Source organism: Typopeltis vanoorti, chromosome 6 (genome assembly GCF_054136105.1).
Source record: "Typopeltis vanoorti isolate ZY-2024b chromosome 6, IOZ_Tvanoo_1.0, whole genome shotgun sequence".
In the NCBI taxonomy this organism is placed as follows: Eukaryota; Metazoa; Arthropoda; class Arachnida; order Uropygi; family Thelyphonidae; genus Typopeltis; species Typopeltis vanoorti.
In genome coordinates this window covers 76,302,896-76,324,267 of record NC_143554.1, presented here as the reverse complement: position 1 = coordinate 76,324,267, position 21,372 = coordinate 76,302,896, and the positions used below count along the sequence as shown (strand labels likewise).

At 32.5% G+C, this 21,372-nt stretch overlaps 1 protein-coding gene across 1 annotated transcript; it reads left to right on the top strand.

Moving 5' to 3' along the window:
• Nucleotides 1-2,360: 2,360 nt before the first annotated feature.
• LOC150105591 (NACHT and WD repeat domain-containing protein 2-like) lies at nt 2,361-9,496 on the top strand. The gene is made up of 6 exons (XM_090393986.1): nt 2,361-2,447; nt 3,410-3,526; nt 3,674-3,877; nt 4,088-4,232; nt 4,707-4,932; nt 5,392-9,496. Exons 1-6 carry the CDS (start codon nt 2,361-2,363, stop codon nt 9,494-9,496), a joined length of 4,884 nt encoding a protein of 1,627 aa, XP_090250112.1.
• The last annotated feature ends 11,876 nt before the right edge of the window (nt 9,497-21,372 follow it).

The window sequence follows — 21,372 nt, the reverse complement described above, 5'->3', positions numbered from 1 at the left end:
ATTGAAAATATTCTTCCATGATTAATTCATGCTCAGTGCACTGTTGGAAAAAAAAATAATAATAACATGCCCGTGAAAAAGATACTCTTACGTGTTCATCCACATTTAACTATTCTTCGAGAGTCCGCTAAATTCTTGGAAAAAGTGGTAATTGCATTATGCAAAAGTAATGACTCTTCAGCTCTTGACCAGCTGGGATTTTTTTTTTTTTTTTTTTTTTTTTTTTTTGTAAATGCTAGCAAGATCGCTGAACTGGCTACATGCCAAGACAACTTTACGATCATTAAGAAATGTCTATGCATGGGTTATATACATATACCCTATATGTATATGCAACATATCTTTAATTTTATGTTATTTTACCTTAAGAAGTTCAAAAACTGCTCTTATTAATATCTTTGTTTTTGTTTCTTCACCTCGTCACCAGATGACGTTAATTCTAGTTCGTTATTCCGTGACAACTCTGTTTATTATGCTCGCAAAGAATCTATACGATTTCCCATAGGGGTCAGCGAATCACGTGCCATTTCATGATTCACGGACTAGTAACTATTTACTACGGAAATTCTGAAAATTTTCTGAGGTGATTATTATTATTATTATTATTCCATGAGTTAGAATCATGGCTAAGCGTAATCGAACCCCGTACAACACATAGGCTGATCCTAATAGGAGACATTAATATAAAAACTCTTGACCACGCTTCTTCAACCACTAACACATTTCTAGATATACTAAGTCAGTACAACATAAACCCTACCATTAACTCCCCAACAAGAGAAGAAACACTCAATTCACTAACACAATCATGAATTGATCATATCAACATACGGGCTCCCATCCATACATATACATCATCAGTAATTAACCTCAGAATTGCCGATCAATACTTTGTCTCGACTTCGTTTTATTACGTTACCCCCCCCCCCTCCCTCCCACCACCACAAAAGTCGACAAAACTCGATCATACTAAAGAGCATTGTCGATAACCAAGTAAAAAATACAGACTGGAATTCCCTACTTAAAATAAATAATCCTGTAACATTATATGAGAATTTCCAACTAAAGTTCACAGAAATATACAAAAAAAAGAACAAAGTCTACACAAACAAGGCGAAAAACAGACAACAATCCATGGATAAATGACGACATACTAAATACTATTACTGTAAAAGAAAATCTATGGAAAAAACTAAAAAATTCACCCAGTAACAGACATTTACAAACCTTATACAAAAACACAAGAAATAAACTAACAACAAAAATTCGTAGGGCAAAAGGACACTACTACTTCCAAAAATTAATACAGCGACAAAATGAAGCAAACATGGACTACACTCAAAGAATTAGTAACCCGAAAAAAGAAAATTTCAGCACAAGATTTTATTGCAAAAAGCTTCGGTCAGGACACAAACCAAGAGGAACTAGCAGACTCATTCAACCACGCCTTCACAAACAATATCACACAACTCAAAAAAAAAAAAAAAATCACACAACTCATATTATTATATGCCACCCAATGAAGCAAGTAAATATTATAATCGATTTAATAAAAAGTCAATCATTGTAAATATGTATGTGAAAAAAGATGTAAGACACATTGTTAATATCGTTATACCTATGCAATTTAAATAAGATATTTTCGTAGCATTGTGTACAGAAAAAGAATTATATAGATAGATAGATAATCGTGTAATCTAACTGAACTATAATTGATTGTAAACTATTACAAAAATCGTTATTACTACCAATAACACACAAATTGCTGTGATTATATGACTTGCGCACTGTACAAAGTATGAGATAAATTGGAATCTGAATTGAGCCACATGTGAGAAATTGTAGTATTATCTCTTAAATTGTATGTATTATATAAATATGTGTGATATGTATTACATAAATTGTAGGTATGATTAAATCGATGTATACGTACGTAATTTATTAGACAGATAATAAAGTATTATTTGACATTAAAATAATAAAAAATAAAAAATATGACACCTCCACAATCGATCCATCTTGTGATTGCGTGTAGTTATGTTTGGAGATCGGGGAGAATAGTCCTTTGATTCTACTGAATTCGCTAGCCTACCTTCTTGATAATTATAACACACAAAAACTTAACTTATTATTGCAAGAAATATATCCGAATGAAGAACATATGTTGATTTTAGGCTTAACTAAGCCTATTTTATTTCTCAAGAGACCCAATGTTCTTGTAATGGAAGTCTACAAACAACTCATTTATTTCCTATTTACACGTTAGCATATCGAGACTGTATTTAATTCCATCTTGTGATTGCGTGTAGTAATGCATGCCTATCTAAATTGGTCATTTTTCTTCGTGTTGCTTGACAGATATGTCGCTGGAGCGGAACACCTTAATGGAAGAAGTGTACCCGAAATTGAAGGAATACTGTCGGGAGCGACACGGTCTAGAATTTCAGGTAAGTTCGTGTGTGTGTGTGTGTGTGTGTTTTAATAGAGAGCAAATTAGCAATGTGAATGACCGGGCAATTTTACCAGAACAACGAAAATTCTGAGAACATTGCATTTTTTTTTTTTTTTTTTTTTTTTTACTTAAAGGAAAGTTGTTTTTAAATATATCTAATGATTTTAAGGATTGCATTCAGAATATCTAAATCGTTCATATTTCATTTTTGAAGACATAAATTGTTGCTTTTTTCTTATATTAAATAACATATCAATATACGATAAAGCATTAATATGATTGATCCTTTGCTGTTATTAATTATTATTAATTATTAATTATTAATTATCTCTGGAGATAATTAATAATTAATAATAATAATAAATTGCTTTGAATATTATATTTTATAACATCCATATGGATCAATTGCCACGGAGAAAAATAATACATGTTTAAGAATAAATAAACATTAACGATAAATATTTAAATAGTTCGTGTTAAATTTCTACAATTCTTTCAGTAGAGTAACAATATGAGGGTTACAAAGCTCTCATATTGTTACAGTATTATCAGCGTGTTGTAGCTGATATCCTGCTAACAATGAAACATAATTCTGCCTCTTATTTGATTTATGATAATGCTGAAGATAACGTGTGTATACCGAAGTCATAGTAAAGTATCGTTTCTTTTACTGGTTAAGATCGGGGTCCAAAACTGAAAGCAAAAATAAAGAAATAAATAACACTACATTATTTTCATAATTGGAATTGGTATAAAGAATTGATGGATAGATTATTTGATTCATGGAAAAATTTTAAATGGCGGGGATGTGATATAGGTAACAATGTAAAAAAAAAAAAAAATACAGAAAGGAGCAAAAGCATCACGTGACTCGCCGAAAAATTAAAAAATTACAAAAAAAACTTTTTTTTTTTTTTTTGATTTTCTAAAGATATTCTTTTGTGTTCATTTCTTTAGGTAGTAGACATGAGATGGGGAGTTCGAGATGAAGCGACCGATGATCACATGACCACCGAACTATGCATGAACGAAATCCGAAATTGCCAACGTTTGTCAATGGGACCAAACTTCGTGGTAAGCACTCATCATTCTCATTCTTTCTAACGTTCTACACAAAAAGTAAACGATCAAACCAAGTTGGTTGTTTGCAGAACGATGCTGAATGAATCCTCTCAACAGCCGACGTTAAAACCAAACTGTATTTTATTTTCTTTATTTTAGGTTTTCCTGGGACAAAAGTACGGGTATCGTCCGATTCCAACATTCATAGATGGCGCTGAATTCACTCAAATGAGGGATATTTTGATTCAGATGGGTGCGGATGTCAAGTTGTTAGATCTGTGGTACAAAGAAGATACAAATGCTGTTCCTCCAGTGAACGTGCTACAACCAATCAGTTCCATTCTGTCGAATTTTAACAACAAGGTAAAATAACGTTTAACTCTTCTTTCTCTTCCCCCCCCCCCTCAGCTAACGGTTTCAATTTATTAGCTACACATTTCGACTTTTCGTATAAATTTTGTTTTAACATTCTTAAACCTAAGTTATTCATTGTCTGCGACATACGAGTCCATTTTATAACAATAATTTGTCTGCCATAATATTTATTTTGTTACTTTTGTCTTGTTTTTCTAGCGGGTACCAAAATTGCAAGCTAAGGATCAAGCCACCTGGTGGGACACTCTAAGTAAGTTGCAAAGATCGCTGAGAAGAGCAGCTGCTACGTTGTTTGCAACAAATAAAATGAGCAAGGACGCTATGCATAATTACATGATGTCAGGTAAGATCAGAGAACACTTAGTATTAATTGAGTTATGGTTAACAAGGAGAAATGGATAGCTGCATTTCATACTTTACTATAATCTGGTTGTTCCAATTAGCATTACTTTGAAGAGTACTTAGTTCTTTTCCTTGTTAATGATGATAATCGGAAACACCGGTAAAAAATTCCCATAATTTATTCAATATTATTAGCTATTATCACTTTTAAGGATGCTTCATGAAATGCATAAGATACACAGTACGTCAATAAGAATTTAAAAGCTTTTTTTTTTTTGTAATTCAGTACTCCTAAATAATGTGGTTTAGAAGTGCTGAGCATTGTTAATAATTTAACAATAAATCTAGTATCTACTTTGAATATTCAACAATATAAAATTCTCTGTTGTTGATTTGTGAACGTAATCGTATTGTGTTTAACTTGAATCTTACCTGAGCAATGAATCTTAACTGAACAATTAATTTTAATTGTTAGTGACTGAACGCGAGGTGATCAATGGAATCCTGAGCATTCAAAGTACAAGGAGTACCTGCTTGGCATATGTTCGTGATATTCAAAATGTCAATATGGCTTACCTTAGGGACGTGGCAAAATTCATTGATATGGTTGGAAGGAATGTTGACATTGAAGCTCAGGAACTTCTTAGTGATCTACGGGATGTTAGACTTCCAGCAAAAATCAAACGCCCCAACTATATACAGTAAGTAAAATCTATAATAAATATGAGATTTTTTTTTTCAGATATAGATATGCATTTAATCTACAATAATGAAAGAATAATGAAATGTCATGTGCACTATTGTGACGTCATTCCAGTAAAACTACAACAATGATGATTGATAAATGAAACAATGTTACAATACTCTAGATGACGTCACGATAATAAATGAATGAATATGATTCGTTAATTTGCATGTGTATTACATTAACCCGATGTTGGAGTGTTTCCATATAAGTTTTGCTTTCATGTAAGGAAAATAAATAAATTAATTAATAAAACTAGAAATGGAATTAAGGCAAGTACTATCTACTGCACTGCTTTTATGGACATCCATGATGTTTTGCTTCTCTTTTTTTAATCATGTTACACTTCTTTCTTTAAACGATATTCAGAAATATTACGTATTTGCATTAATTTTTATTTTTTTCTTTATTATAGATTCAGCGTAGAATGGGAAGGTAAAGATGGCCTGAATCCAGTTGGCCACAGAGAATATTTAAATAGATTCACTCTGCACTTCTATAAGTACATCAAAAAATTAGTAGACAGAGCAATGCAAAGAGCGTACCTATCCCAGCATGCACCTGTGGTGACAGAAATGCTTCAACATTTACATACGTGCAACGAAGTGGTAGAAGTGTTCCATGGGAGAAACGCTGAACTTACAAAAATCAAGAATTACGTCCAAGGTCCAAGTAACCAACCGCTGATTGTCCACGGCATTGGAGGCTGTGGAAAAACGTCGCTATTAGCAAAAGCGGGAAGTCTGGCGTCTTCTTGGTATCCAAACAGAAAGCCAATTCTGATCATCCGCTTCATAGCAACCACTCCTGACAGTTCAAGTCTAATTCCTTTATTAACAACCGTTTGCCAGCAGATGGCATACAACTTTAGTCTTCCATGGGAAGATGCTCCAGAAGATCTCATGCCCCTGTTGACCTACATGAAAAGACTATTGATGAATGCTAGCGAGGATCAACCACTCTGCATTTTCCTGGACTCCGTCGATCAATTATCTGGTTCTAAACCGGCCACAAAAGTAACGTGGATACCTCCTATTCTTCCGTCTCACGTGAAGATGCTGGTGACCGCCGATTCCGAAGCGGAAAGCGAGTGTTTTCCGATTTTGAAGAAGATGATCGACAACGATCAGCAACTGTTCAAAGTTAGGCCTCTGGGTGTGGATCTTGCACTAAAAGTCTTAAAGATTTGGTTGGCCAAAGCCAACAGGAGTCTTATCGACTACCAGTGGAGAGTGGTGAGAAATGTCATATCCAGGTGCAACTTACCGATCTTTGTAAAATTGGTCTTTGCCGAAGTTTGTCGTTGGAAATCGTACACTCCAAACAAGGACACTTCCTTATCGACCACGGTGGTGGACAGTATTTTGATGTTCCTAGAACGAATTGAAATTCAACACGGTCGCACTCTGGTATCGCATGCTTTCTCCTACATCACAGCATCGAAGAGTGGTATCAGCGAAATTGAGTTGGAGGATTTGATTTCCCTGGACGATACAGTTCTTGAAGATGTTTATCAATATCACTTACCTCCAGTTAGACGAATTCCACCTCTTCTATGGACTCGCATTCGTAATGACCTTCCCAATTATTTGACCGAGAGAGAAGCCGATGGTATTACGGTACTCAACTGGTATCATCGACAGTTCAAACAAGCGGCTCGGGAAAGATATTTGAAGAATCTCAATGTTGTCAATTTTTTTCACTCCAGTCTGGCTGATTACTTTTTAGGTATGTGGGGTGGAGGTAATCCGAAGCCTTTTAGATATACAGAAATTCAAAGAATTCGATTTGGTATTATTGCCAAGGAAGGAGAAGCTGACAGAAAGGTTCCTCTACAACCAACAGTGTTCATCAGCTCTGATCCAAAGAATAAAAGGATACGGTACAACTTAAGAAAGTTAAGCGAACTTCCTTATCATCTTGTACGATCTAAAAGGTTTCCAGATCTCTTTAATGAAGTGATCTTCAACTATTTATGGCTTTACCATAAACTGAGCAGTTGTCCTCTGCAAGCAGTTCTGATGGACTTCGAAGACGCAAGGGAAAATGTCAAAGACAAAGAAGTTCGCAAAGAGATTTGTTTGGTAGTTGATTCTCTAAGACTTGGAAGTGCTGTATTATCTCAATATCCACATATGGTGGCTGCTCAAATCGTTGCTCGACTTTTACCATTGAAAAATGAGTACACAAATATACGCTTACTCATGGAACAATGCGATGAGATTGGCCCTACGTACTGTTCGCTGGTTCCAGCATATCATTGCTTGCACACTCCTGGTGGACCAATGAGATTCTCTTTAGAAGGTCATCCATTTGCCATCTTTGGATTCTGTGTGACTTCCGATTCTCGATACGTTCTTTCTGTATCTAATAGGTTTATGGTTTGTGACCTTTCGACATCTGATGTTACCCAAGATGTCGATCCTGGGATAGAAGGTATTATGCTCGACGCAAAACTGAGTTCTGATGATCGATTTGCAATAACCTACACCAATTACAATCTCATTATGATTTTTAATTTTCTTACCGGGGATGTTCGAAAACTTATGATCGAGGAACAGAACGAAGGGTATTTAGGAGGTATTGCTATTGCCGATACTACATTTGTCTGTTGGTCGGACAAAGAGTGGAACTATTACGTCACAGTATCTGGAGAGAAATTGGAAACTCATACACTCGAAGATGATGATTACACGGTCTTGTCAATTACTGCTAAATCGATAGATTACTATCACGTGGTTCTTCTGAGCACTTCCGATCCTGAGCGTCAGGTTTTTCGATCATTTTTTGAAAGAAAGCAACAACCTGATATTCCAATATGGGGAGCCATTGCATTAAGCAATATCAATATGGACGTTCTGTACACAGCTCATAAGAGTGAAGATGGGTATGATATTCAACTTTTCTACAAGATGGAAGCCGGATGGGAATTTCAGAAAACGTTTGTCACAAATGTGCCTCAACTGGTAGCTTTGTGTTTAGACAAAAAAGAAAAATTCTTAATTGGAACTTTCCCGTGCAATTTCGTCGTGTGGAATGTCGACAATTGCAAGAGTACCGAATGCCTTCTTCCCGAAGGAGTGAGGAATATATCTACTAAACCGATACATTCTCAGAGTTCTGTGATTGTTACTAAGCATGCTCAGTTTATGATTGGTGGCATAAGGAAAAGTCTTTATATTTGGAGTATGGACTGTGGACAGCTGTTACGAGTTCTTGATGCCCATTTCGGTAGAATTCTGAATATTGTACCACTGTATATGGAAGATTTCGATGGATTATTGTCATCTTCTATTGATCGGTCGGTGAAGGTTTGGAATGTGCGAAATATATTTGAACAATCTCATGTTATCGATAGAATGGACATGCCAATAGATAGTATCAGTATGGACAAACAGAACCGCTTTGCTGTCACGGTAACAAGATCTTACATCGGTATATGGAATCTGTCCAATGGGAAACTACTGTGTAAACTTGCTGATCTTCCTGTGGGAGCGATTATTACTCATGCAATCATTACAGGTAATGCACGATTCGTGGCAAGCATGGAAACTGGAGTGTTTATTGTGTGGAATGTTGACGATCGTTCTGTCATTTCCCGGAATCAACAAAGTGCTGTTAATAGGTTGACGCTTATTGATGATAAGAGAGTCATGATTATTTGTAAGGTGAGTGATGATCAGGCTAAATGCATTATACGTAACATACCAACAGGCAAAGTGGTGTACAAGATACAGTTCACTTATCTTATCTTAAAATATCCCGTCATCAACAGCACGGGGGAATTCCTGGTGATAGCTACAATCGAAAAAGGAGAAGAATGTCTACGGATTTATCAGGCTAAGAATGGTTCCTTCTCGCACAAGGTCACATGGACTAGAGAGGATATACGTCATTTTTCTCATATTATTGCCATCCCCGCTAAACAGCCATCCGTAGCACTCTTGGAAGATCACACTGCTTTCATTATAGACATCGAATTTAGAAATATTACCAGGATGATTCCAAGATGGCATGGAACCTTTACTAGGAATGGAAGATATGGATTGTATGCGCCACCTACCGGTGAATTGGAGATGATTGACCTTCGAGATGGTCGCACTTTGAAGGTACTTCTATCGCCAGTTGCGGAAGGGTTGTTTACTGTGAAAGCAGTGTTTACAAGAAATGATAAGTACGTCATCTACTATCATAGCGGAAGAAACACCATCCGATTGTTTCGGGTATCTGATGGGAAAATGATCGCCAATTATAAATTATCGTCTGATGTTAATGCCATCGAAAGTACTCCGGATGGATTGTCGATTGCCGTCGGAGGAGTGGATGGGACTTTAATGGTTTTGTCTATCGTTGATCCATTGAATCCTCTCACAAAGACTCGCTTACTTGAATTGCCTAGTAGAGGTGGTTTGGGACGACCATTAGATAATGCTAATGTAAGATTCCGGAGTGTGGTGCAAAGTGTGATAAGAGAACGAAGGTCTAGAATCACACTTAATTTGATGAAACCTTCAACATAACAAACTGATAGGATGTTCTGGTTAGGAAAGTGACTTCGTAAAACAATATTGAGTAATATGAGAAAGAAAGAGAATATAATACCGGTCACTTCTGTGAACATTAAATTTTCCTACATTTTATAACTAGATTTTCGCACTGAATATCCGATGATCACCATAGAAATGAAAGAAATAAAAGAAAGAATGAAGGAAATCTTCCAAAACTATATTAATATTTTTCTGTAAATGTGTATATATCTTGAAGAGCTTCCAGAACTGATAAGTGTTACAATTGGAAACAAGTATCAAATGGAAAAATATTTACGGATAAATAAACTAAGTTTTTTTTTCCATTTATTTAACTTTCCAAGAAAGTAAAGAAAGTAAATATTAAGAGATAAACCCTGTAAAGTTTTGAACCGGTTGTGCAGCTTGCTGTCAGAAGAAATAGAACTCAGGTCGTTAGGTCTAAACGAACTCGGCCTACTCCATTTGGGAATAAAAGGGGTTAGAAGATATGTTTGACAGCGTAACATTCAATGGTTAATGTTCCAATTGAATTTATTGTCCACCTGCTTACTTTTTTTGTACAGCAATTGAATTGTAAATATTATCAACTGAATTCGTAATACTTGGATCTCCCTTCATCCTTGTTTTTGCATTTAGGAATTCCATTTTCATTTTTTTAAAAATTTATTTTCGATACAGATAAGCTAAACATACCGATTTTTTTAAAAATATTTCTGACATAACAAATAATGTATTCGTTTCAAATAGTTTTGTGTATATTTATCCAAATTAATTTTACAAACAATTTTTAAGTTAACTTTCCTTGCGTTGCATAATATATATTTTAAATTTAAATAATAATGCCGAATATAATTTATGTATATCGAACTACTTAAATTATAATTAAACAAATAAAAAAAAACTAATAAAAGAAGGGGGAGAGATGAACAGGTTCACTGACGCATTTTAAAATTATTTCAGTCAATTAATTTTAAAATATATTTTTATATAATTTAAATATAATTTAATAAATGACTTGCGCTTCTGTAGGTATTTTTATTTATTTATGTAATTAATTTATATAACCACACCTGTTTATATTTGAGGAGATCAAATTTAATTTGTATCTGTTGTTAGAAAGAAAAAAAAAATATCAGTTTCATTGTTGAACAATTTTCATTGTTCAGTTTTAAACAATGAATCTATAAAAATGTATAAATATTTTCAAAATAACAAACTAAAACAAACAACTACTAGTATTAGTAACAAATAAATTATGTTTTTATAACAAGTGTATAAAATAGCTTTGCTAATAAATTATTCTCAGAATTATTGTGGTGATTGATCTTTATTAAGAAGTGTTTTTACTCGCCATATGTGGGTGAATTAAGGTTAAAAAATCGTGTGTTCTCTGTTATAATCCACTGATAATTGTTCACTTTAAATTCACGTGAAAAAGATTTTAGTTTAAAAGCTTTGCATCATCAAATGCTCGATTAAAAAAAAATAGACATTTCCTTGATTTACACGAATTCGTTTAACGTTATTGAAGAATGAATATTGCCTGTTCATTTAAGAGGTTTATTCTCGCATTTCATAATTTTCAAGATGGCGGATAACAGCTTTGGGTTGAATACAGTCGAATCTGCGCATATCGATGATTAGTCGGTGAAAGAGGGAAAGTAGAACAAAGCATGCTCTGACGCTTTCTACAAGAAAATTCTTCGAAACGGAGAAACCCATTTCTTACTAAGAATTAAGTCTGAATTTAAATATTTTTATTTTTAGTAATAATTTCCAGGAACTCAACTAACGTATAAATCGGGAAACGCACTGTGCGTATATTTTAAATATTCAATAATAGTCTTCGGTACTTTATATATTAAAATTTGAAAGAGGGCGCTGTACAATGAAGGATAATATTATTCAACGAAAACATTATTTTCAGATATGTCTGCCATCTATTGAGCTATATTGGAAGTACTTCGCTAACAATGAAACGCTAGTTTTGTGTACTTTCTGACCATACATTTTACTCAGAATTTGCGAATAAAGGTTATAGGTGTCTTCTTGCAATTAAAAGCTTCAGTGAATTTATATCATCCGATGACACTTCTGTGTAGAATAACATACTCTTGATTTAGCCATTTGCGTGCGAGGCAAATTTTTTTTTCAGCAAAATAAACGGCGAATCAAGAAAACTGTCCACTTCTTCGCAATAGATGACTCAACATTAATTTTAATACAACAATAACAACAAAATAACCAGAGATGGGGGCACGGGGGAAAACGTCAACTGTTGGAACTTCGTTTGTACATCCATAAGACCGCAGAAGGTGAATATAACAAAAGTTTAAACCTACAAAGGATGTAATTTGGCTGAAATAATTGAATCGTATTGAATATTTCTGGTCAAAGAGAATGTGTGCGGGTGGGTGTGGGTGGGTGGGTGGCTCGGAGAGAGTTGGGATTTAATCGATTTCAATAAAAAGGAAAATTTATTACCAATTTCTTTGAAAAAAAAAATACAAAACGAAAGAAGACTTGAAATGGGAGATGATACGGAAAATATTGATCAAAGGGATAATCTAAAGACAGAGTTTTCTTCGTAGTTTGGGCAACTTTTGGGAAGCAGTTTGTACACGTCTCGATTTTTAAATAATAAAAACCAAATTCTATTAAACAGAGACGCATATTTTAATTAACGAAATATTTTTATAATTAATCTATAGATGATTTTTTAAAAAGATATTTCGGACATGAACAACCTATGAATTAGAATCCCATCGCGAACATCAATGTCTTTTTCGATGTCCTTAGGTTGAGGAGGAATTGTATTTCCCGGTGTAAGACCAATTTGTTTATTGGAGATCTTCAATGGCTTGAACATTTTTCGCATTTGGTCTCTAGGGCAGGATTTCCGAATTATCTAAACCACATCCGAGAAGAATATTCACATACTCATATGTTCGATTAGAGAATTCATTTTCCATTAATAGTGAGGAAAACCTTGTGGCTTTTCTTCAAAACAGTGAACTCAAAGAGAATATTCTGGTAAATCTTTAATGAAATGACAGCAGCCTTGGCATTTTAAAGATAAAAAAAATATTATCTTTTCGCAGCAGAAATTTCACATATTGTAAAATTCCAGAAAGGTACTAGACGAAATAAGATCACATAAGATTGAGATGTCACTTTTCTACTACTTTCATAAGAACGACTTAAAAAAAAAAAAATGATAGCACATGACAGTTCTAAAATCATTTAACAATAGAGTGTCATGAAAGCAATTAAGAATGGAGAGTTTTGGCAATAAAAAAACAGTTAACAATGATGAGTTTTGGCAAAAAAAAACCCGTTAACAATGGAAAGTTTTGGCAAAAAAAGTTAACAACGGAGAGTTTTGCAACAAAATCAGCTAACAATAGACAGTTTGGCAAAAAAAAAACGTTAACAATAGAAAGTTTTGGCAAAAAAAAGTTAACAATAAAATCAGCTAACAATAGACAGTTTGGCAAAAAAAACCGTTAACAATGGAAAGTTTTGGCAAAAATGCAGTTAACAATGACGTGACATGGCGCCAGAACAATTAATTATAAAGTTAATTACTGCAACAGCATTTAACAATGGAATGAGCTGTTGCAAGGCAACAGTTGCGTTAATTATCACATGAGCATTTAGATAAAGTGAAATACTTCAAGAGCATTTAAACAGAATGAGCTCTTGCAAGGCAACAATGGAATGAAGTGAACATGTAGGTAAAACGAAATACTGCTGTAGTTAGAGTGAAGTCTTTCATGAAAACAATGGGATGAACTGTTGAGTGGTTTTAAAATGAAAAATACGAAGCTAAACTAAAAAAAATCACCATCAAAGTAAATCAAACCTCTCAAAAGTGATCATAGTTTTTGCAATGCAAATTTTTTCGCTGTTTCACTTACACATAAATTAAAAATGATTCTGAATACTCCTTCAGGACTTCATGCTAATTTTTTACAGTTTTTCTTCTGCAGAAGAAAATTAAAAATTCATTTTAAATTAAGCCTTACTGTAAATTTTGCTGTTTTCATTTGTGCGTGTACGTATATAAATTTATGAATAATTCCTAAGCACATAATTCAACTGTGTGCGTGATGGGTATCATCCTATGGTTATCTTAATATTTTACAGACCTTAGCAACAGAGTGTATATACAATTTTTTAATTTATTCCGGTACCACCGAATAAATTAATAAATTTATTATTAACTGTTATTAATAATTAATAATATTAATGTGTTTATTTCACATTTATTTGATTAAATGATATGTTTGAAGTAAAAAAAAAAATGTTTCCATATACGTTTTAATTAGTCTGATCATCTATCAATGTATCACATTTACTCTTTTTTTTTTTTTTTTTGGTCACTAAAATGTGATTTCATGAGGTTAACATTAAAATCAGCAAACAAATAAAAATATTAATAATGATAAATATCGATAGAGGGAGCCACTAATCGCAGTTCTATTATAATGTGAATCAGTTTTGAACACGCATTCTTTAGGTAATTATCGTTAATAATTTGAATATATACCAATTTTCATATTCTTTCCATAAAAATCGAACAAAGAAGTAACGACAGATAATTATAAATTAGCAATCAGTTAAATAAAAAGTAAACAAAAGTATCAAAATGAGTGCTTCGAATGAGTTGGTCACAAAAGTAGTTCCATCTACCGGAATCTTTGGGAAAGAATTTCTAAAAAAAAAAAATCTTTTTTATTATTTTGCTATGGGCCTTGCAAGTATCGGAATTATATTATATTTATTAGCAAACTGTATATTCACTTTAATTTATTATTTAATATACAACGTATTTATAAAGTAATCTCGTTATAACAATATTCTCTTTAACCGAATAAGAAACTCAAAGATCGGAATCAAAGAGTTTCATGCCGAATATAGTAATTATAAAAGTATCAGCGACTACTAGCGTAACTCTTTGATTCCGATCTTTAAGTTTCTTATTCGGTTTTGAAACAATGTGGGATTTAATATCCCCTTAATTTAAATAATGTTTACATCGCCAAAATGAAGTCTATTGGCTTTTTATTTTAAATAATTCTCTTTAACCGTTTTAGCATTAAAAATGTTTTATTGCTATAAAAACAAATGAGAATTTTGTTTGAACATTCATTGTATTTTAATCATGTAATGGTTTGATTTATTAATATGCTAGCCGATAATATGTTTTCTATTCAGTTCAAGAGTGTTCTTCTGTTATTTCACAATGCATATTCTATTGCACCAATTTCGTGCTAGCACCAAGCGATTTGTTCCTTCTGATAGTCGACGACGAGCGACGTGTTTAAGTTAGAATTAAACTAATTTAAATAATTTCGATAAACGTGATTTTTTTTCTCAATAGAAAAATCTATAAGAGGGGATTGTTTTACTATATATATCTCAGTATTATTTTAAAATAAATGCAGTTAATAAAGCCAAAGGAACTTAGCTTAATAAGTAAGGGACTTTTTTCTCCATTTAATATTAGAAGCATACGAAAGATTTTGTAGCAGTGAACTTATATAAGAATTTATACTATAATATGAATAAGCCTTTTCTTTCGATAAGTGAAATTTTCTTTCCTCAAAAATTACTAAATCAGCTTTTTTTTTCTTTTTCTTTTTTTTTAAATGTAGAGTGCGAGATAATCAAAATTAAGGACTAAGCCAGGATAGATATTATAATTTATTGTGTTATGTAATATTGTATAATGTAATATAATTTCGATATGGGTACTTCTATCGATTTGTTATATTATACCATCTCGGATATTCAATTAAGTTTCGTGGCGCCATCTATGGACAACGTTTCACACGGTTAAAATAATTGGTAATAAACTTTAAAAAATTTAACTAAATATTAAATTAGAAATGATTGAATTTATTTATTTTTAATTTAAACATAATATTTAAATTTCTAGTTTCAGAAAAGTTATAAGAAAATTTTAAATTACGGTTACCAATTATTTATATCACGATCCCTGCGATAGTAGAGTAAATATATTAAAGATTATAGTCAAGGCTAATTTACTTAAATAAATGAGATATACTCATCAAGTATTTTTTTCCCCTGTAAAATAGAAAAATGAGATTAAAAATAAAATAACAATAATAGTTCCTATGCAAATTCATGGTATGTATAAAAGAAGTCATTTTTTTTTAACGATTTCTGGTCATTAATTCAATAATAAATAATTCAACAGTAAACAATCCTAAAAAAAAAGTTTCAACAAGAACAACATAACCATGACGTTGTGTGTGTATGAAGTGCTTAAAACAGAGTATTAATATTAAAAAATGCAGATATTTATTTAGTTTTTGCCTCGATAAAAAAAAAAAAAAAAAAACGAATGTAATTTTGCACAAGTTTCTCATTTGACATATGCAACAGAGTTTTTGGAGAGTTGTTTTAACCACTCATTTAAAAGTAAAGAGAAGACATAAATAATACACAGTCTAATTATATTCATAGAGTTAAAACCGTGAAATAGTTTCTAAAAAAAGTAATGGAAATTTATTATAATTTTAAATAAATGAGATTATTTGCATATATAGAAGGTTTCATAAATATGAGAGTTATTATTAAATATACACCTAATCTAAAATTCTATAGAAAGTGACTTTAGGAAAACTGTATAATACTTTTTTTGCCGGTATATACGTCATAATGACGTCAACAATGGTGTTTGTAAATCATTTATTAATCGCTTATAGAAGATATTTGTTATTCAATTTCGTCTGCTTTCACTGCGCATGTCTTTTTTTTTATTTTCCATAATGTATTTGCTTATTTATTTATTTATTTATATATTTTTTTTTTTTGGCTGTTTTTGTTTCAATAAAAAGATAATGACAATGATTTTACCATATTATGATACTGAAGCAAGTAAGTTGTTTAAATTGGAATTTTTACACAGTTATTAAATATAACGCATTGTGATGAAATGCGTTTTTATTGTTTTCATGGCAGGAATGATGTTCAGTTTTTCTTCTAAGTTTGGACAACTTAGAAAAGTACTCAGAATAGCCAGACATTATGGATCCAACTAAGGCGCTTCTAATCTTTCTTGTGCACCGCCATGAAACTATAAAAAAAAAACATCACCAAAAATCGCGCCTTTTTATATTGTTTTGTGTTTGCTTGTTTATTTTAAGCAATATTTTTGCGAATGAAAGGATTTTTAAAAATTCTCTGAGAAAAATTCTTAACTTGTCCATCATAAGAGTTGATCTCGGTGCCGCTAAACTCCCATTTAAGGCCTCGTATCATAATATGTACGAAATAGCATTTGAAATAAATAGATTTTCTGTTTTTATTGATGTGAATTTTTATAATTATGGAAATAATCTTAGAGAAGAAAAAATACGTTTACGGCCTTAATCTACTCATGTAACATATAATTTTGTATATCAAATCATTCTTTGTCCAATTTTTTTCCACTAAAAAAAGTGTTTAAACCAGTAGTGAATGACTAAAATTGCTGTAACAATTGAAAATGTCAAACAATTAAAATCTATCCAGCTAGAGCAGAAAAACCAAAATAAATCTAGTAGGTGTATTTAAAAATGTCGAAGGTAGAAAACAAAAGTTCCGCAGCGCCATCTACCGCCGAAACAACGAACTATCATACATTTTGCCCTTCATATATGAAAGAAAATAGATTACACTCCCCCGTCTTTTTTTATGTTTTTTAACGAGCGGATATACAGATAATGATTGCAATGGCAGATTGTTTTCCCACGTGATGTAGAATCTGCCGCGACATCGTCTCGACGACTGGATTTACTTGGCGCCTTCACTGAATATTACTTATAAATACAGTTATTATTTTTCTTGTCATCGAGTGTGTTCTATTTATGAAACAATCTCTCCTTATATTAGATTGACAATAATTGTGTCATGTTATAATGATTACAACAATGTACATCCGAAGTTTAATGAAAATTATAATTACAATAGCAATAATTGAAACGACAAACAAATGAAAAAAAAAACCAACAAACTACTTTGTGGTAAAGAGATTTGCAGCCAATTTTTGTTTCTTACATGGTTTCAGGAGAACAGTCATTAATAACGTGATTTAGAGCTAAAGTAGTATCGAAATACAATACTTATTCAATTAAGGAATGGAGTTTTACGCGGTCCAATTGAATTACTCTTCATAAAATGTCCTTAAATTCATTTCCTTTAATAGACAGCAAGTTGGATATTTTTCGCTGTAGGCTATAAATTATTAGCGACTTACAAGGCGGTTCCTTATTGACTTTCTTTTCTTTTAATCAGCTCTGAAATACACCCAAATCACTTCCACCAAGTGTTTGAAACATAGAAGTAGCGTTTACATTCCATTAGGTCTTGTAAAGGTTTCAGGATGTTTAAAGATATCTGCTATGTAATTGTATACCCGAATGTATATGATTGGATGAACAAACTGTAGAGAAGTGTTAAAAATAGACAGTTTTTGATATAACAAACTCAGGACGGAAAAAAAAAAACTACTAAAGACAACCACTGCTAATATAAACAAAACCTGCTCCAGCCATCATCAAGAGTTTCGATAGTTCCATTGGATTTGCTGGTAGAGGGTTTAGATCAGTTCCACCACATCCCAGCGATGCTCAGGTGGATTGGGATTCGATGTGTGTGTGTGTGTGTGTGTGTGTGTGTGTGTGTGTGTGTGTGTGTGTGTGTGTGTGTGTGTGTGTGTGAGAGAGAGAGAGAGAGAGAGAGACCATCCATTGAAGTAAACCCACTATCGTGTTGCCTTCAACCATTTCTAGCTGATACGTGTCCTGACTGTGACATGATGTTCTATCATTTTGGAAATGCCCTCATAGGCATGCATCGTAAATGATTAACATGAATAGGCGTACGTGATCGTTAATGGTGCGTCATTCAGCCCTCGTTCTACGATGGGGGGAAGGGGAGTTAAGGTGTGATAGAAAAACATTCCCCAAATCACTTACGTGGCTTGCATTGTAGTAACGATCAATTGGTATCAGTGTAGTTTTTTATCCCTTAAAGAACTTGGGAGGGGTTAGGGGTGATGACCCCCCAAGCATTCCAAAATCCGCGTGTAACTTTTGACCCCCCCCCAAAAAAAACTTAACTACTAATAGTCTATTGTTGACTGGAAGCCTTACCAATAAAATAAACAGTCGACCAACACATATTTTGGACGTTATATGTATTAAATACTGTATTCTTACAATAAAGTAAGCTAGAGAAAAGAAATTGTTATTGAAGAGAATCATATGGGAGTGAAAATGAATTTACAGTACTGTACTGCACTGTATTCATCGATACCGTAATTTTACATCGTCTGTATACAAGATGAATCGACTGTCAGTCGGTGCCTACATTAATATTTTGTTATATGATACAAAACACTGTAAATGTTATGCGTATTACTAACACGAGACATCAAAAATGAAAAGATAATTTGAAAATGAAATTCATATTTATTTACAGGTATAACGATTCATGCATTGATAACGAAGAAGAAGCAGTATGATTGCTTTATGGCAGCCTAGCCTATACACTAATGAATGAATCGTTTTAAAAATTTTATTTTATGTTAATTAATTAATTAAACTAATTAATAACAGTTATTTTATGCAGTTTTATTACTGCATCTTTATGTTTGTTTACATTTCTCTCGATTGCAATTGGCCATGCACGGTCTGTAAGTGTTTGTGTGCTGTAAGTGTTAAGTTTTGACAAATTTTAACAGATATATAGACTTGTGTATACTTTATGGTAGTAAATGATAAAATAGACTAGTATCTACATTGATTTTATGCATTCATGATATACCTACTCTTTTTATTAATTTTTTCGATATTTCTAGGCTTGTCTACGAGTATTTTCAAATTATATATATATATATAAATTTCTAAATATAACAGGTGTAATAAATTCTGTGCTTAACCCAACCAAGTAGAAAAGACAGCCTGGATTAAAAGTTTATAACAAAATAACTTTACCAGCGCTACTATATAAATAATTTTTGAACAATAAAAAAAAAAAAAAAAAAATTAAAACCAGCGGAAATTAAAATTATGAGAAAAACAGCAGAATATGCCCAATGCGATCATCAAAGAAATGAAGAAATAATGAAAGAATCAAACTAAGAACTAATAATAGAGAAAATAAAGAAATATTACTCGATGGTGCATGTTAAAAGAATGCTGAGTGGGGAAGACCATGATAGGCCTCAATCTTTGAAGGGTAATATATGCAGATATAAGTGCATTACCAATATTAAAGGAAACGCCTATATGATTTTTACATTTTAATATCAAATGTCTTCATATAGATATTACCAAGCCTGATTATACTGTCCACGGATATTATATTTGCATTTGAAATAACCCGTCAGTATACGATGTTTGAGTTACCAACAGTTTCTTTAGGAGAGGAAAGACATTTGTTAATAGATGAACTCTATCAAAACTTGCTCAAATATCTCTCCATGCTGTGGTCTGATATACTGACAAGAGCCTACAAGGTATTTTAGTAAAGGGAAAAAAAAATAGATATTTATTTTATCTGTAAGTTGAAGAGACACAGTGAACACACACTGTAAAAATGACTTTTACTGTGTGTGTGTGTGTGTGTGTGTGTGTGTGTGTGTGTGTGTGTGTGCGTGCGAGCGCAATAACTTTTTTCTTTTCCAAAGGGAATATACAAAACTCTTTTAACCCTCACTTACTTTTGTAAATCGGTAGGCAGTCTGTACCCCAACTCATGTTCCGAAACTCAAACTAGTTTCATTGTCTGAAGTAATTTAATTTGTATAGTTGGTTTTCAGTTTCGGGGTTAAAAGCTCCCAGAATTCTTTAGAGAAAACTCTAGTTGCCTACGTCAAAGATCAACTAACTGAAGTACTAGCTGAAAAGAGGCCTAGAAAAGTTCCTCTACTCGTCAACAAAAATCATCATGTAGTTGTCGTTCTCTTCTAAATCACCTTGACCTCTGTGTCAAGGTGATTTAGAAGAATATTATGAACACAGTACGATTCTGGGTTGATCAATAGATTTAGACTAGAGATTTTTGGCGGTCATTAGAAATGTTTTTGTATTCCGCACAGAATACATTTCTAAATCAGAAAAATATATTTTAAGAAAGATAATTAATAAATATTTTATAGTCAATTAATAAAAACGAAAAATCTAACTTTGGAATGAGTTGTGTTGTCTTTGTACTACTTAAAAAGGACACCAATTTCTATCCAAGAGTTAATTAGTTATATATGTTTGCCTTGTCTTGAATGAAAGCCTTTGTCTAAGGATTTCACATTCTGAAATCTCTATCGAACTGTTATTTCCCATCAGAGACCAAATAAAAACCACAGACGTATACAAGCACTCATGTGTGAAATTAATGATTGCCATAAGTGAACCCTGGATCGTTGCTACATGTAAAATTAGAAGTGATAAAGAAAAGCCTTCGCCCGATCACGCTTGGAATTTTTCGAGTGTAAAAGTGCAAACAGTTCTTTTGCTATCTTTCCTTGAAATCATCTTTTAAAAGTCGGAAGCCTTTCAATTTTTTTTTTAAAAAAAAAGAGGCGAATGTATTTATAACTCAGTACTCGATCAATAAATATCCCTTGAAATTTGCCTATTATTTTATTATGCTAAGCATGTTTAAAAATGTAAGTTTCATCATTGTCAACACAGACAAATTCAACTAATGAAAAAAAATGAACATAACGAATATGGCACGTAATTTGCTACTAAAGAAATTCGAAAGGAAAAAAAAAACAACAATGTATATTGGGTTAGTACATAAAATTCAAATGATTGTTACAACAGTAAAGGATTAGATAGCAGGTATTG

What these genes read in the sequence shown, in the direction of transcription:
- LOC150105591 (XM_090393986.1), top strand. Translation starts at nt 2,361, where the DNA reads ATGTCGCTGGAGCGGAACACCTTAATGGAAGAAGTGTACCCGAAATTG. An exon ending in GACACGGTCTAGAATTTCAG is followed by an intron (nt 2,448 to 3,409) that starts GTAAGTTCGTGT and finishes TCATTTCTTTAG; the next exon opens with GTAGTAGACATGAGATGGGG. An exon ending in AAACGCCCCAACTATATACA is followed by an intron (nt 4,933 to 5,391) that starts GTAAGTAAAATC and finishes TCTTTATTATAG; the next exon opens with ATTCAGCGTAGAATGGGAAG.